Genomic DNA, 19,026 nt, shown 5'->3' on the forward strand with positions numbered 1-19,026 from the left:
TGACATGTCTGATCAATGAGAAGAACCTGGAAACCAGCTTGTATTTCATTAATTCAATATATAAATATATATAAAATAGTGGTACAGAAAGTCCTCTCACAGTAATGTATGCTGATGCTGCCGAGAACCTTTGAACTGGTCTGAACTGCAGCCGCAGGACCTCACTAACACTTCCTGCTGAAAGTGTTAAAGCTGAGCACAGGAAGAGAGCACACGAGTGATTGATTTATTCAGCGTTATTTCCTTTCTTTACCAGAATGCTATCACCTTTAGCAACATGTGTCACATTCTATTTAATTATATATTGAACTTGATATTTGCTTCACAGGCCACACAAACAATGTGGGGTGGGGGTGTTAACAAGCATTTTGCACTGCTAGGATGGTAAATAGAAACCTTACATTAGTAATGGCTTTTTCCCACAATACCCAGTGATTGCAGGTCTCCTGTGTTATTTATGGTTTTCTGACAGCTGAATGTAAAATCCTGCTAATATGCTTTGTATTGCTAGTTAATAATGCTGAGTGCCAACATCTGCCCTCCATGAGCACTGACATGGAGTAAAAGATCGTTCTGGTCCTTTTCAGTCTCTTTTTTGTTTAGGTCTGTTTTGTTCAGTCTGTTTTATGTTCATGAAATGGCTGGGTGTATCTTTATTGCATGTTATTTTACAAGCAGACATCAGTGTGTTTATTATATAGCAGCTGCTTTTTATGCAATAAGAAATCAGTTAGAAGTAGTGTTAAAATCATTCTGTAAGGTTTAGAGTATTGAAAAGCATAAGGTGAGGTAGTGCCTATATGCTGATTCCCCATGTGTAGAAATAATGTTTTATCTTGTCTGTTGTGTTTCTATCAGTGATACCACCTGAGATGATAAGGGGGCTGGTGATTCATTGTGATCACACTATAATATACTAACCATTCCTGTTGTGTAAGTTGATTCCAATTCAGTTATAAAGTCTGTATCTTAGAAAGGGTTAAGCTGTTTGTCAGTGTTGACACCGTGGGGTAGGAGCACGTCCTGTGCTCTGCTGTCTTTTAATCTCTTGTTTTTCACAGGTCTGTGTCAGTGGTTGTCATTTCAATTGAAATGTTACAATTGCTGATACTGCTAGGAAATGTTCCTACTGAATTATTGATTTAATTTGGTTAGAATTTATGTACCGCTAGACATATACCTCTGTTGCAAAATAATATAATCATTTACCCTGATGGATCTCAATTAATAAACTAATAAATAATGGCGGCTGCATGGTGAATCCGCAGTGTGTAAAGAAACGGTCAGCTGACGGCACACGCTTCAGAGGACAGCGTGTGTTCCTCTTCGCTGCTCTGAAGTCAGCACAGGGGGTGATAGCGCTGAGACGAGCATAAATAAATAATAATTGGCCATTTCAAATTGGGAGAAAAAAATAATAAAATTGGCAATGACTAAATAAAAAAAAAAAAAAAAACAGCAAGAAATAAAATACCCTTTTACTAAAATTGTGCACAAAATATATCTAAAACCAACAATTTATTCAATAAATCCATAAAAAAATGAAAACACTAATATACACAAGAGTTATACAGTACTTTAAAAAATGACCTTTGTACAACAACACATATACCAGCTCGTTTGGTTGTTAGTAGCTTATTGATCCCAGAATCTCATCAAGCAGCTTCTTGAAGGATCCCAGGGTGTCAGCTTCAACAACATTACTGGGGAGTTGATTCCAGACCCTCACAATTCTCTGTGTAAAAAAGTGTCTCTATTTTCTGTTCTGAATGCCCCTTTTTCTAAACTCCATTTGTGACCCCTGGTCCTTGTTTCTTTTTTCAGGCTGAAAAAGTCCCTTGGGTCGACACTGTCAATACCTTTTAGAATTTTGAATGCTTGAATTAGGTCGCCACGTAGTCTTCTTTGTTCAAGACTGAACAGATTCAATTCTTTTAGCCTGTCTGCATATGACATGCCTTTTAAGCCCGGAATAATTCTGGTCGCTCTTCTTTGCACTCTTTCTAGAGCAGCAATATCTTTTTTATAGCGAGGTGACCAGAACTGCACACAATATTCAAGATGAGGTCTTACAAGTGCATTGTACAGTTTTAACATTACTTCCCTTGATTTAAATTCAACACTTTTCACAATGTATCCGAGCATCTTGTTAGCCTTTTTTATAGCTTCCCCACATTGTCTAGATGAAGACATTTCTGAGTCAACAAAAACTCCTAGGTCTTTTTCATAGAGTCCTTCTTTAATTTCAGTATCTCCCATATGATATTTATAATGCACATTTGTATTTCCTGCGTGCAGTACCTTACACTTTTCTCTATTAAATGTCATTTGCCATGTGTCTGCCCAGTTCTGAATCTTGTCTAGCTCACTTTGAATGACATTAAGTATTAATCCAAACACATGCAAAAAAAAATATATATATATATCTGTTACGTGTTTGTACTTAGTGTAGTTTGTATCACTCACCTTAGATGAAAAAACCTAACGCAGACTTCAGCGTTCAGTCGTATAACGTTGATTCTGCAAACAAACTACAATTCCCAGAATCCCTTGCCCGTTTCTGTAGTCATGTGTGTGATGCTATCGGTCTGCCAGCCTCCGAGTTGTGATTCCACAGGAATATTCTGCTGATTGGTTTCCTTCTTGCTTTGACAGGCTGCTTTCAGTGTGCAAGTTTAGAGTGAAACTATCAATACTCCCTATATCTAGATAGAGAGATATATCCTGTTATAGCATCACAAACAGTGTGTAGATTTATATGGGGCGAATATGTTTGTTTTTTGTTGTGAATGCAAGTTTTTATTTCACTGCGGTTTATTCGTGTTTCACTGGAAGTGGTCCCTGGTGTGAGCCCCAGGTGAGGGATTACTTTAGCTTTTCAGTTTTAACACTGTGTGTACAAATGAGTATTTAATTGTACTCGAGGAATTGGTTAAACAAACCGGTACTTAACAACATGTAGGCACTGGTTTCCGCTGTGGGGGGAATCTTTAGATCTGCGAACCAGTCGGAACCGGAAGTTCCGTTGTTTGAGCTGCTTGGGGAAAAATACACGAGAAAACAGGAGAGAGAGAGAGAAAAAGAGGTGGAGGTAGAGGTGAGTTAATTGAATTCCCTGCACCCGCTGGCAAGCCCGTGTGTGTATCGGGTTTATATTATATAGAGGAGGGCGGGTTTGATGGGGGACTCGAGCAGACACGGGGCTCATTCATTATTATTAAACCTGCCGCAGACTCTCCGGCGCCGCCACTCTCAGCCCTCTTTGAAACACACTGAGCTCGGGTCCGGTTTATATTCATGTTGGGTTAATCAGAGGTGAGGATCGGCGAACTGCATTCTGCTAAACTGTCCTGTACTGTACGAGCAGCGGCGTGGTTCATAATAATAACAACACAATGACCGCTGCATCCTTATACCATCGCAGTGTGCTGTGTGTCAAGCAGGGCAACCAGCTTAACACGGAAAAACTGGACGTTGTTTCTTCAATTCATTGAAGCTGCAACACCTTGAAGCAGTTAAAATAACTGTGTATAATAACACAATCATAATATAAACGTTCAACATCGCATGTATTTATTGCAGATAAGACCAATTCATTTATTTGTTTAATTTCGTATTGTCATCTGACCAAAACATGTTAAATGTACAAAAGAGATTCGAAAAACATCTTCCAGTTTTTACCATTTAAACACGTGAGCATTTTAAACCATGGTATGAGACATCAACAGATCCTATTAACACTGACATGACTGAATAACCTGTATTACTGTCCTCATATTTATATTAACAGATCCTATTAACATTGACATGACTGAATAACCTGTATTACTGTCCTCATATTTATATTAACAGATCCTATTAACATTGACATGACTGAATAACCTGTATTACTGTCCTCATATTTATATTAACAGATCCTATTAACATTGACATGACTGAATAACCTGTATTACTGTCCTCATATTTATATTAACAGATCCTATTAACATTGACATGACTGAATAACCTGTATTACTGTCCTCATATTTATATTAACAGATCCTATTAACGTTGACATGACTGAATAACCTGTATTACTATCCTCATATTTATATTAACAGCTCCTATTAACACTGACATGACTGAATAACCTGTATTACTATCCTCATATTTATATTAACAGATCCTATTAACACTGACATGACTGAATAACTTGTATTACTGTCCTCATATTTATATTAACAGATCATATTAACATTGACATGACTGAATAACCTGTATTACTATCCTCATATTTATATTAACAGCTCCTGTTAACACTGACATGACTGAATAACCTGTATTACTGTCCTCATATTTATATGAACTCTGTAGTGCTATGAATTGTAAAGGATTGAGCAGTATGTATTGAACTGGAATGTTGAAATGTGTATGTATACAAAGTGAGCCCTTCTAAATTGTGCTCAAGGCAAACCCCAAATAGGTGTATTGTTATAATGGTTTTCTCAGTTAATTTACAATATGTCCCAGCTTCGAGCTTTGAAAATGTGGTCACCCTATATGTATAATACCCAAATATTAAATTTAATCTTTAACTCAGATTTCACTTACATTTCATGTAAAGCAAGCCAAGATATTGATCGTTTCTATCATTTTAAAGACATATGGTGTGTGTCATTTCCATTGGACTCTAATGTAAGTGGGTACTGTAACATTACCATCTCTATAGCCATTAAACACAGACACACTGCACCTTGCCTGTAACACAGACAGCACTACACCCTGCATGTAACACACACACACTGCATCCTGCATGTAACTCAGACAGCACTACACCCTGCATCCTGCCTGTAACACACAGCACTACACCCTTCCTGTAACACACAGCACTACACCCTGCCTGTAACACACAGCACTACACCCTGCCTGTAACACACAGCACTACACCCTGCCTGTAACACACACACTGCACCCTGCCTATAACACACAGCACTACACCCTGCCTGTAACACAGACAGCTGTTATGGACCACATTTTAGATACATTATACATAGACTTCTCATACATAAAACAAGCTGTTATTATTATTAGGCTATTTTTTTTTTAATCAGTTTTTAAAACTTTAATTACATTTATATTAGACTAGCTCTGTAATTGGGTATTAATAACAACATGAATATATTCATAACTGTATTTATATTTATGTACCTTGTTTAAAAATGTACACTGATTGAAATGGTGTCATCAGGAGGAGAACGGTACATTTCCATACAGTAGGCGGCACTTTATCGGGACGCCTCCTCAGGAGAAGGAAAAATATCCAGAATAAGCGGCTGTCCCAATTAAACAAGAGGCACACTGTTTAGATTCTTAATGAACAGAAAAAAAATCACATCACATTCTTATTAAATGTTAAGTACATCATTTAAAATACAAGTCCATGTTTGGTTTTTTTATTCCAAAACAAAGTGACTTGTACCTGCGATGTTGACGCACCAACTTCCTTTGCAAGAGCAGCCTGAGAAACCACAGGAGCCTTGTCCTTCTGCAAGAGTTCAGTGTGGTTTACACAGTTTACACGAGTCACAGTGCAGTCATGTCCTCACTGCACTGTCACAGGACCTGTCTTACTCTGAAAAGCAATCTCTGTATAAAATTTGAAAATACTGGACCCAATTAAACAAAGTGATTTCCCAATTAATCAACATCAATAACACTGGGAAGAACCGTCTCCCAGAGCTGTATCCCATTGAAGCAGCAATCCCCATTATCCTGATTAGGCAGCGCAGGCTGTACAATCGATTCAACCATTTCATCACTTAGTATAAACAAGATAACAACCTGATAATCATGAACAGTATCTCCCGGATACTTGTAATTCCCTTAACTAGGGATTTCAACATGGAAACAAAACGCTGGCTAAGTCACATGCAAAACAAATAGAAACACTAAGCACTGCCGTTACTTTTCTTTTGTTCAAATGCAGCTCCCCTCGTGTATTCACAGCTATCCTGTGTATTGTGTGTCACAGTTCACAAGTAAGAAGGGTTCATAACATGAATGATCAGTCACATGCTGCAAATCCATCATTGTCTGTGAGCAATTTATTACATGGTTGTCGTTGTGAAAAATATAATGGATAAAGTCACAAAACTTGGAGAAAACATTTTTCCATCACATGGACACAGAGCATATGAAATTCTGTCCTGATCTGTTTTGAAATGGCCGAGAAAACATACCCATCAAAACGGAGTTTAAGCTGGTTCCTGTGCCGATATCGTGCCTGTGTGTGTTGGTGACTGTTACTGCATCTGTACTGCAAGCCTTCACAAGCTTGCTGGGTCTTGCTGATCTCTCTCTGACTCATGCCGACGGTGGAAAGAGCAAGCGGTATAACTAAGGGAAACGACAAGAGAAGGACGATTGAACTGAACTCCTTCAGGATGTTGGACAGGCTGGCCGGAACCCAAGCACTTAGATAGCAGTCTTTGTGTTTTATGTTTGTTTTATTTGTTACCTCTATTTCTTGTAATTGGTTGTATTTATTTTAACTGCTTACAATTGGATACAATTGGACAACTTGTGTAGGCTAAAAGCATAGTGTAGCTGAGACGCCTGTAAGAATAAGTGTGATTGGGCAGTGGTCACTTAACTCTTATAGTTGCTAGCCCTATTGTTACAGGGTGCTTCAGGCCTATAAGAAATTGTAAAAGAATAATACTCCCATTGGTTTTTAGTGTTATTGTTATTTTGTATTTTGATCCCTCTGAACAATAAAGTAAAAACAAAGATTGTTTATATGTGTTGTCTCCCTCTTATCTAATAATTCCAGTGCCAAATAAAAAAGAACCGGAAATCAATTTTAACTTCATCTGAAGGTGGTGCCTTTGGTGGCGTAGTACAGCTGCCACTTAATAATATTTTTGTTAATGTTTCGCCTTCCTACAACAGTGAATTGGAGATTAGACAAGAAGTGGTGCTGAAAATTGTCCGTATTAAACGGGAGCCCCCTGATGTAGAGTTTGACCACATGGAACCAGGGAAGGAAGAATCAGAGGACTTCAAACCAAACATCTCTGAGCTGGAGCCTGTACGCCTGCGGGAGTGTAGCGTGGTGCTGGAGAGAATCTGTGTGAGAGAGCAAGGCGCTGGAGAGGAAGGCTTTCCCAACAGCTTGCAAGGAGTTGGAACGGAAGACAGGCGCTCACATTCAGAATGCAATCTAACAGGTGAGTGATTCCCAGTAGCTGTGATGTTGTCATTCTAGATTGCATGATATCTACAGTGTGGTTGAGAGGGAGGGAGGGAGCATGTAGGTTACATTACTAGCTGTTTGTTTTTCTTGTCCCACTCCAGTCAGTTCAAGATAGGACTCACTACTGGTGAGCTTAGATACAGATATAAGCACTCCTACCTGATTATACCAAAGGGGAGAAGAACTAATATACAGTACTGTGCAAAACCTTTAGGCAGGTGTGAAAAAATGCTGTAAAGTAAGAATGCTTTAAAAAATAGACATGTTAATAGTTTATATTTATCAATTAACAAAATGCAAAGTGAGTGAACAGAAGAAAAATCTACATCAAATCAATATTTGGTGTGACCACCCTTTGCCTTCAACAGCATCAATTCTTCTAGGTACACTTGCACACAGTTTTTGAAGGAACTCGGCAGGTAGGTTGGCCCAAACATCTTGAAGAACTAACCACAGTTCTTCTGTGGATTTAGGCAGCCTCAGTTGCTTCTCTCTCTTCATGTAAACCCAGACAGACTCGATGATGTCTGTGGGGGCCATACCATCACTTCTACGACTCCTTGTTCTTCTTTACACTGAAGATAGTTCTTAATGACTTTCGCTGTATGTTTGGGGTCGTTGTCATGCTGCAGAATAAATTTGGGGCCAATCAGATGCCTCCCTGATGGTATTGCATGATGGATAAGTATCTGCCTGTACTTCTCAGCATTGAGGAGACCATTAATTCTGACCAAATCCCCAACTCCATTTGTAGAAATGCAGCCCCAAACTTGCAAGGAACCTCCACCATGCTTCACTGTTGCCTGCAGACACTCATTCGTGTACCGCTGTCCAGCCCTTCGGCAAACAAACTGCCTTGTGCTACATCCAAATATTTCAAATTTTGACTCATCAGTCCAGAGCACCTGCTGCCATTTTTCTGCACCCCAGTTCTGTGTTTTCGTGCCTTGTTGAGTCGCTTGGCCTTGTTTCCACGTCGGAGGTATGGCTTTTTGGCCGCAAGTCTTCCATGAAGGCCACTTCTGACCAGACTTCTCCGGACAGTAGATGGGTGTACCAGGGTTCCACTGTTTTCTGCCAATTCTGAGCTGATGGCATTGCTGGACATCTTCCGATTGTGAAGGGAAGTAAGCCTGATGTGTCTTTCATCTGCTGCAGTAAGTTTCCTTGACCGACCACTGCATCTACAGTCCTCAACATTGCCCGTTTCTTTGTGCTTTTTCAAAAGAGCTTGGACAGCACATCTGGAAACCCCTATCTACCTTGAAATTTCTGTCTGTGAGAGACCTTGCTGATAACTACCTTGTGTCTTGTTGCTGTGCTCAGTCTTGCCATGGTGTATGACTTTCGACAGTAAACTGTCTTCAGCAACCTCACCTTGTTAGCTGAGTTTGGCTGTTCCTCACCCAGTTTCTCCTACTCCTCCTACACAGCTGTTTCTGTTTCAGTTAATGATTGTGTTTCAGCCTCCTTATTGAATTGATGATCATTAGCATCTGTTTGGTGTAATTGTTTAATCATACACCTGACTATATGCCTGCAAAATCCCAAAAAACTATTAACATGTCTATTTTTGAAAGCATTCTTACTTCACAGCATTTTTTCACACCTGCCTAAAACTTTTGCACAGTACTGTATATAACATTAGAAATGTTCAGTGTCAAAATAGATGGATATTCTTGTACATGTGTAACGTAATTAGGGGTGCTAGATTCCATTAAATTAAATGTTTACACTTTTGAAAATATATAGTTTAAAGATTAAAATAAAAACATTGAGAGAGTGCTATAACTTATTTTTTAAATAACTAGTTTTTCTATAAATTACCGCATATATGTCTATAAACAGGTCTTTTGATTTTCAGTGTTTACTTTGGCTTTTCTACTGTTCTTAAGTGCAGTTGATCCTGTTTAGCCATTTGTGTATCTCAATCACACTGAGAAATATGCTGATTTTCTGTGAAACAACTAAATGGGCTTTTAAATTGTAAGTGTTTTTCATTGCAAAGCAGAACCAACTTTATTAAATGTAAGCAGTATAACGATTGTAATAGTGTGTGTCCAGCATAAAATACTTTATTTTTAATTCATCGCTTTAATAAAAATGAGTTGCTTGTTGTGATCTCGTTTGTAGGTTCTTCTTATAAATGAAAAATGAAGGCTTGGCTGATTTAAACATCTCTCGAATTTCACTCCCAGAATAGCAGTTGCAAACTAAACCGACACCTCCGCCGCTGTAGAGGGTGCAAACTGACAACACAAATTTTAATCACCTAGGAATTCCCTTGCATTGTTGTTTGTCTGGCCCCACCTCCTCCACACAAGATCCAGCGCATCCTGTGTACAGGACACTTTATTTTCATGTGCTTTAACATTGTTCCTGCGCTGCTGCTGTAACTGAGCTATGCCAACACAGGGCTTCACTTATTTCCAGCTCACGAAGATCACGTGAGCAAAAGCATGCTGGACATTGGGAGGTGAATATCCAGTGACAACGTCCCCACAACTTTTTACACATAACTTTAAATATATTGCAAAGTTCTTTTAGAAATGGCTGCTCTAGTTTAACTTCACTTTTTTAAACTGGTGTAACCCAGTGCAAGCCCCCACAGCTGCAATTCACATGCTTTAATCCACTCCTCCACCGAGCCACATGCCCTAGGGGGGTTGATGCGATACGTCCGGCACAGACCCCCTGCAATGTCAGGATGCAGATGCTTAAGAAAAGGCTGTATGACTTTCCAAAAAAGATGCATGTCGCAAGAGTGTGTGAGACGTAATTCTGACCTGTCGCACAGAGTCAGAGACCTTCGACTCCGACCCACAAATTAGGTTGCAGTCTGAAGTTTGAACCAACTTTAACCCTACAAGCAGTCCCTGTTACTTTCTTTCTTGTTCATATTTTCCAGGTTCCAGTCCAGCAGCTGAAGTGAGGGCGGGCGGTGGAGAATATCCTGACTGTGGGAAAGGTTTTACCCAGTTAGGGCATTTAAAGAAAAAACAGAGAATTCACACAGGAGAGAAACCATATCGCTGCTCTGAATGTGGGAAGAGTTTTAAACTGTCAGGAACCCTGAAAACACACCAGCGAACTCACACAGGAGATAAACCGTATCGTTGCTCTGACTGTGGGAAGAGTTGCAGTCAGTCAGAACACCTTGTTTCACACCAGCGAACTCACACAGGAGAGAAACCATATCATTGCTCTGACTGTGGGAAGAGTTTCAATCACTCAGAAACCCTGAAAACACACCAGCGAACTCACACAGGAGAGAAACCGTATCACTGCTCTGACTGTGGAATGAGTTTCAGTCAGTCTGGACACCTTGTTTCACACCAGCGAACTCACACAGGAGAGAAACCATATCATTGCTCTGACTGTGGGAAGAGTTTCAATCACTCAGGAAACCTGAAAAAACACCAGCGAACTCACACAGGAGAAAAACCATATCATTGCTCTGACTGTGGGAAGAGTTTCAATCACTCAGGAACCCTGAAAACACACCAGCTAACTCACACAGGAGAGAAACAGTATCTCTGCTCTGACTGTGGGAAGAGTTTCAATCACTCAGGAAACCTGGAAAAACACCAGCGAACTCACACAGGAGAGAAACCGTATCACTGCTCTGACTGTGGGAAGAGTTTCAATCACTCTGGAAACCTGGGAAAACACCAGCGAACTCACACAGGAGAAAAACCGTATCACTGCTCTGACTGTGGGAAGAGTTTCAGTCACTCAGGAAACCTGAAAAAACATCAGCGAACTTTACACAAACTGTAAAGACAATGTTCAATGCGACTTTTCACTCATGAGGAAAAACCATAAGCTTTGCATTACGAGTCCCTGTGTAATTACTGTTTTGTGTATCACTCTTAAGAGCATGCATTTTAAATGGTTAAATTGCACTTCAACTCTCTTGCACTGTGATTGTTAGAAAGTGGGCGGTGACGCGGACACGTCACAAGAGGCTTCTCTGCTGTCAGTTTAACCCGGGCTGTCAGTGCAGTCAGTGCCTGGGAGCGGGAATAGGCAGAAAGGAAACTATTCTGCATCTCATCTGATGGACGAGTCAGGAGAAATCAATAACTCAGTGTGGGAAATGAGTTTCAGGATTTAACATTTTAAACTTTATTAACTTGAAAATAAATAAATTGATGGGAACGAGTATCCTGACCCTGCTATATAGCATCCCAGAGACAAAACTGCACCATGCGTACTGGGCAACAGCCTAGAGCAGTGGTTTTCAAACTTTTTAGGCCCCGTACCCCTTTCCAAAAAATCTAGTCTACTGTGTACCCCCATCTCAGATAGGGTCATAATATACCTATGAAAACAGAAAAATAATGTATTTTCTAATTACTAGGTTTAAGTACTTACTGATGTTAACTGAATATATGTGTGTGTGTGTGTCTATATATATATATATTATATATATATATATATATATATATATATATATATATATATATATATATATATATTATAAATAATTAGTGGCTTGCAAAAGTATTCAGACCCCTGACCAATTCTCTCATATTATCGAATTACAAATGGTACATTGGAATTTCGTTCTGTTTGATATTTTATTTTTAAACTTACCATTGACCTCCACCTATGAACCATTGAAGTTGCGGTCACATTTTCTGGAGAAAAACCCCACTGTTGAAGGATCATTGGTAAGGCTGTGAATCTGAAGGAAAATGAAGACCAAAGAGCATTCTACAGAAGTTAGAGATAAAGTAATACAAATGCATAGATTAGGGAAAAGGTGCAAAATAATATCCAAGTGTTTGGATATCCCAGTGAGCACAGTTGGATCAATAATCAGGACATGGAAGCTGCATCACACCACCCAGGCACTGCCAAGAAATGACCGTCCCTCAAAACTCCGCGCTCAAACAAGAAGGAGACTTGTGAGAGAAGCCATAGAGAGGCCAACAATCACTTTGAAGGAGCTACAGAGTTCAATGGCTGGGAGTGGAGTAATGGTGCACCAGTCAACCATATCAAGAGCTCTGCATAACACTGGCCTGTATGGGAGGGTGGCAAGAAAGAAGCCCTTCCTCAAAAAGTAGCATCTGAAAGCGCATCTGGAGTTTGCCAGAAAGCTGAGTGTGACCCAGCTGCAATGTTGGAAAAGGTTTTGTGGTCAGATGAGACCAAGATAGAGCTTTTTGGCCAAAACTCAAAGCGCTATGTGTGGCGCAAACCTAACACTGCCCATGCCTCAAGACACACCATCCCTACAGTGAAGTATGGTGGTGGCAGCAGCATGCTGTGGGGATGCTTCTCATCAGCAGGGACTGGGCATCTTGTTACAATTGAAGGAAGAATGGATGGAGAAAAATACAGGAAATACTGCAAGAGAATCTGCTTCAGTCCACTAAAAAACTGAAGCTTGGGAGGAAATTCACCTTTCAGCAGGACAATGATCCCAAGCAAGAACAAAAAGGTGAATGTCCTACAGTGGCCCAGTCAAAGTCCTGATCTCAATCCCATTGAGAATCTGTGGCACTATTTGAAAATTGCGGTCCTCAAGCATTGTTCAACCAACCTGAACAACCTGGAGCAAATCTGCCAAGAGGAATGAAATCACTCCGACACTGTGTGCAAAGCTGGTACATACTTACCCCAAAAGACTTAAAGCTGTTATTGCAACGAAAGGTAACTCTACCAAATATTAATGTGTGGGGGTTGAATACTTATGCAAGCAAGATATTTCACTTTTTTATTTTTCTCAAAAATGTTTCCCAACATAAAACCAATGTCACCTTACAAGAATTGATTCTGAGTTTCAGTGTTTTAAAATAAAATATCGAACAGAACGAAATTTCAATGTACCATTTGTAATTCAGTAATATCAGAGAATTGGTCAGGGGTCTGAATACTTTTACAAGCCACTGTATATGTATATGTGTGTGTGTGTGTGTCTATATATATATATATATATATATATATATATATATATATATATAAATTCTTACCTAACAATGTGGTGGATGTGCCTGCTTTTTATCGCAGATTTCAGTAAAACTACACCCTGATTAATAAACAGTGCAGCCCCTAGACAAGGGTATCTTATTCTGTATTTTAAAATGAACGAATAGGACTTCAAGTTAAAAAAAAAAAATTAAGTGAGTGTGGCGGAGTTTAGTGTTTTATGTTGTCTGTAGTGTGTTAGTGTTGGTGTTTATTTATAAAATACACGGGATATAAATATGGGTTACGAGCACAAGTGTTTAAGATGTATATTTGTATTTAGGCACGAGGATTGCACAGCACTTCACGTGCAGGTAAAGTAATATGCAAACATGTGGAATTGCACTTTATTAATTCACGTGCAGTTGTACCGAGACGCCAATTGAATGATTGATTAGCAATCGAGTCTCAGTACTGCTGCATAAAAGCTGCATGTTTTCACTCACCCGGGGTTGTGTGTTCGTGAGTGGAAAAGGAGAGAATACAAAGAGAAGTAAATAATTGATTTCACTCACCGTGTTTGTTTGTCTATTCATTCACTTTTTGTTTAGCGTTAGTCCGTTGTGTTTGTCTGTTTTGGCCAACGCTCCATTTTCTTTTAAAGTGTTTTTGTCTGTTTAAACTTTTTATTGTACAATAAAACACTGGACGCCGTAGCGTCTCGGGTTCACCACCATTCCTCACTGTTTGGAGTCTGTATTTCTGGTCTGATGTCACCACTGCAAGCCATCTGTGCACAGTGAGTCATTAAAAAAAAATAAAATAAACAGGACTCGATTTGCTGACTCAGAAGCACAGGGAAGGAGGAGGGGCTAGAGTTCAGCCAATTACTGTTCATGGAAAACTGCTGTTAAACTAATTTAAATAAAATACAATTAAAACTAAAAATGCTATGTAAAATTATTTCAAAATCCAGACCAAACGAGTCCAAAAACAGGTTATGCTTTTGAAAACAAAACTAGTGTTCTAATTTCAAACAAAATCAGAAAGCAATTCTCAACAAACATCGTGCATTTCTTCCAACGAATGCAGACGTGTAGAGACAAAAAAGACGGGGCATTTTAAGAACATAAGAACATAAGAAAGTTTACAAACGAGAGGAGGCCATTTGGCCCATCTTGCTCGTTTGGTTGTTAGTAGCTTATTGATCCCAAAATCTCATCAAGCAGCTTCTTGAAGGATCCCAGGGTGTCAGCTTCAACAACATTACTAGGGAGTTGATTCCAGACCCTCACAATTCTCTGTGTAAAAAAGTGCCTCCTATTTTCTGTTCTGAATGCCCCTTTGTCTAATCTCCATTTGTGACCCCTGGTCCTTGTTTCTTTTTCAGGCTGAAAAAGTCCCTTGGGTCGACACTGTCAATACCTTTTAGAATTTTGAATGCTTGAATTAGGTCGCCACGTAGTCTTCTTTGTTCAAGACTGAACAGATTCAATTCTTTTAGCCTGTCTGCATATGACATGCCTTTTAAGCCTGGAATAATTCTGGTCGCTCTTCTTTGCACTCTTTCTAGAGCAGCAATATCTTTTTTATAGCGAGGTGACCAGAACTGCACACAATATTCAAGATGAGGTCTTACTAGTGCATTGTACAGTTTTAACATTACTTCCCTTGATTTAAATTCAACACTTTTCACAATGTATCCGAGCATCTGGTTAGCCTTTTTTATAACTTCCCCACATTGTCTAGATGAAGACATTTCTGAGTCAACAAAAACTCCTAGGTCTTTTTCATAGATTCCTTCTCCAATTTCAGTATCTCCCATATGATATTTATAATGTACATTTTTATTTCCTGCGTGCAGTACCTTACACTTTTCTCTATTAAATGTCATTTGCCATGTGTCTGCCCAGTTCTGAATCTTGTCTAGATCATTTTGAATGACCTTTGCTGCTGCAACAGTGTTTGCCACTCCTCCTACTTTTGTGTCGTCTGCAAATTTAACAAGTTTGCTTACTATACCAGAATCTAAATCGTTAATGTAGATTAGGAATAGCAGAGGACCTAATACTGATCCCTGTGGTACACCGCTGGTTACCACACTCCATTCTGAGGTTTTTCCTCTAATCAGTACTTTCTGTTTTCTACATGTTAACCACTCCCTAATCCATGTACATGTGTTTCCTTGAATTCCAACTGCGTTCAGTTTGAGAATTAATCTTTTGTGCGGGACTTTGTCAAAAGCTTTCTGGAAATCTAAATAAACCATGTCATATGCTTTGCAATTATCCATTATCGATGTTGCATCCTCAAAAAAATCAAGCAAGTTAGTTAGGCACGATCTCCCTTTCCTAAAACCATGTTGACTGTCTCCCAGTACCCTGTTACCATATAGGTAATTTTCCATTTTGGATCTTATTATAGTTTCCATAAGTTTGCATATAATAGAAGTCAGGCTTACTGGTCTGTAGTTACCTGGTTCAGTTTTGTTTCCCTTTTTGTGGATCGGTATTACGTTTGCAATTTTCCAGTCTGTCGGTACCACCTCTGTGTCAAGAGACTGCTGCATGATCTTGGTTAGCGGTTTGTAAATTACTTCTTTCATTTCTTTGAGTACTACTGGGAGGATCTCATCCGGCCCAGGGGATTTGTTTATTTTAAGAGCTCCTAGTCCCTTTAACACTTCTGCCTCAGTTATGCTAAAGTTATTTAAAACTGGATAGGAACTGGATGACATGTGGGGCATGTTGTCAGTATCTTCCTTTGTAAAAACTTGTGAAAAGTAATCATTTAACATATTTGCTATTTTTTTTTCTTCCTCTACGATTTTGCCATTTGTATCTCTTAAACATTTAATCTCCTCTTTGAATGTTCTCTTGCTGTTGTAATATTGGAAAAACATTTTGGAATTGGTTTTAGCTCCCTTAGCAATGTTCATTTCTATTTCTCTCTTGGCCTTTCTAACTTCCTTTTTGACTTGCGTTTGCAGTTCTGTGTACTCTTTCTGCGTACTTTCTTTTTGGTCCTTTTTTAATGCTCTGTAAAGTGCCTTTTTTCGCTGAATATTTTTTTTAATTGATCTATTAAACCATTTTGGCAATTTAGTTTTACATTTAGATTTGTCTACTTTAGGGATGTAATTGTTTTGCGCCTCTAGTACTACATTTTTGAAGAACAACCATCCTTCTTCTGTGGGTGTTTTCTCTATTTTACTCCAATCTACTTCTGTTAGTCTCTGTTTCATGCCTTCATAGTTTGCTTTTCTAAAATTGTAAACCTTAGCTTTAGTCATTTCTTTTGGGGATTTAAAAAACACTTCAAATGAGACCATGTTGTGGTCTGAGTTTGCCAGTGGTTCTCTGACCTCTGTTTTAGTTATTCTATCTTCGTTATTTGAAAAGACTAAATCAAGGCATGCCTCCCCTCTAGTGGGTGCCTTGACAAATTGTGTTAGGAAGCAGTCATTTGTCATTTCCACCATTTCTATTTCATCCTTCGCGATACCCACCGGGTTTTCCCATTTTATTTGGGGGAAGTTGAAATCCCCCATTAGTATGGCTTCTCCTTTGCTACACACATTTCTAATGTCATTGTATAACAGATTATTGTGCTCACCGTCTGAATCTGGCGGTCTATAGCATGCTCCTATTATTATGCCTTTTGAATTTTTGTCTGTTATTCTGACCCATATTGATTCGGTTTTATTTTCTTTGTCCAGGTTTAACACCTGGGCTTCAAGACTGTTTCTTATGTATAGCGCTACCCCTCCTCCTCTTCTGTCCTGCCTGTCTTTCCTATACAGTGTATACCCACAAATATTATATTCGTCCCCATCACTCTCAGATAACCACGTTTCTGTAACACCTATCACATCATAAGGAGATTCAACATTGTTAACACTATGTAACACAATTTTTGTTCCTGGGTAGTAAGTGTTATTTCCTAATTGCTTATGCATCAAAAGTATAGAAAATGGCTATGATTCCCCACAAACTTTGCTTTTGTGACCAGGACAGTGATATTTTGGAATTTACCTATTTCCAATGAGAAAACTGGCAAATTTGTGTCTTTTCGTTCACATAAAGTCAGGAAAAAACAACATATGAATCCAAATTAACATGTATTTATACTAAAGTAATACAAAGATGACCACAAAAGATTTAGAAGTGAGTAGTTTTTTGAGATTTACAATTATACTGTAAATTTAAAGTTGTTAAAGTTTTGATTTGGTTTGGGCGTAAGCGTTTTTATTTTTGTTTTAAATAACGTTGCATTCTTTTTGCTATTTGCACTGTTGTTCATTTCAGTCTTTTGTCAATAAAAAACAAAACGAAAAAACATCTTTTAATTTAGAATCGATTTATTAAAGAAGTGCAGAGAAGACAGGGTAAAAATGAAAGCAATGTGCAAATTCCAACACGGACTCGCATTGAAGTTGAATGCAAGTTTCTAACAATGGCTACCTCATTGCTTAGGGGTTTAGAACAATTTCAGGCAATAGAAATATAAATGCACATTTCTAACACATTTATACACACATAACAGTTATATGCACATTTATATCATGCTTAAAGAAGTTAAAAAACAAATCCAAGTTGGGTAGATGGTTTTTTTTTTTTTTTTTTTTTTTTTGAAGAGGAGCCAATCTGACCAGCGTCTTCAGAATGGATGGGTTCCTGACCTTGCTGACTGACTCCCACTTTCAACTGCTGCTTTGTTGGTTTTATTTTTGTGAATTACGGTAATTTAAGTGATTTACATTAGTATTTCTTCTTTTGAGCTTTTATTTGATAGCTTGCATGATGTATACCTTGATAATCAGGATACCACAGTATATTTTTTACGGTTATTGTACTGTGCAAATTTTATACCGTCCCATCCTTAGTTAAGTAGGTTGTGTAAATCAATGGGAAAAAAAAATCCCATTTAAATGCATCAAGATTTCAGGCTGTAACACAACAAACTGTGAAAATGTCCAGGTGGGGAGGTGAATACTTACTATAGGAACTGTACACACCCCACACACACACACACACACAAGCAATATGACATGACAGGGTGATGGATTTGCCTTCAGACCCTGGAAGTTATTCCAAAAAGGCTAACAAGATACTCGGATACATTGTGAAAAGTGTTGAATTTAAATCAAGGGAAGTAATGTTAAAACTGTACAATGCACTTGTAAGACCTCATCTTGAATATTGTGTGCAGTTCTGGTCACCACGCTATAAAAAAGATATTGCTGCTCTAGAAAGAGTGCAAAGAAGAGCGACCAGAATTATTCCGGGCTTAAAAGGCATGTCATATGCAGACAGGCTAAAAGAATTGAATCTGTTCAGTCTTGAACAAAGAAGACTACGTGGCGACCTAATTCAAGCATTCAAAATTCTAAAAGGTATTGACAGTGTCGACGCAAGGGACTTTTTCAGCCTGAAAAAAGAAACAAGGACCAGGGGTCACAAATGGAGTTTAGAAAAAGGGGCATTCAGAACAGAAAATAGGAGACACTTTTTTACACAGAGAATTGTGAGGGTCTGGAATCAACTCCCCAGTAATGTTGTTGAAGCTGACACCCTGGGATCCTTCAAGAAGCTGCTTGATGAGATTTTGGGATCAATAAGCTACTAACAACCAAACGAGCAAGATGGGCCGAATGGCCTCCTCTCGTTTGTAAACTTTCTTATGTTCTTATGTTCTTACTGCATCCCACACCCAGGAGGGGAGAGTCTTATTGCGCTTATTAAATGGGTTCATTTTTTAATTTTTTTTTTTTTTATAAATGATATATACATTTTTTAAAATTTTATTTCAAATTAAATAGAAATGTGTTGTGTTCAATATATTACTAAGCTAGGGACAATAGTCCCGTTACA

At 38.6% G+C, this 19,026-nt stretch overlaps 1 protein-coding gene across 1 annotated transcript; it reads left to right on the forward strand.

Annotated features, from left to right (window-relative positions):
- Positions 1-3,019: 3,019 nt before the first annotated feature.
- On the forward strand, positions 3,020-11,528 carry LOC121301958 (zinc finger protein 180-like). Its single transcript, XM_041231699.1, has 3 exons — positions 3,020-3,097; positions 6,931-7,208; positions 10,143-11,528. Exons 2-3 carry the CDS (start codon positions 7,010-7,012, stop codon positions 11,012-11,014), a joined length of 1,071 nt encoding a protein of 356 aa, XP_041087633.1. The 5' UTR covers positions 3,020-3,097; positions 6,931-7,009; the 3' UTR covers positions 11,015-11,528.
- Positions 11,529-19,026: the final 7,498 nt, after the last annotated feature.

Source organism: Polyodon spathula, chromosome 28 (genome assembly GCF_017654505.1).
Source record: "Polyodon spathula isolate WHYD16114869_AA chromosome 28, ASM1765450v1, whole genome shotgun sequence".
Taxonomy (NCBI): domain Eukaryota; kingdom Metazoa; phylum Chordata; class Actinopteri; order Acipenseriformes; family Polyodontidae; genus Polyodon; species Polyodon spathula.

What these genes read in the sequence shown, in the direction of transcription:
- LOC121301958 (XM_041231699.1), top strand. Translation starts at nt 7,010, where the DNA reads ATGGAACCAGGGAAGGAAGAATCAGAGGACTTCAAACCAAACATCTCT. An exon ending in TTCAGAATGCAATCTAACAG is followed by an intron (nt 7,209 to 10,142) that starts GTGAGTGATTCC and finishes CATATTTTCCAG; the next exon opens with GTTCCAGTCCAGCAGCTGAA.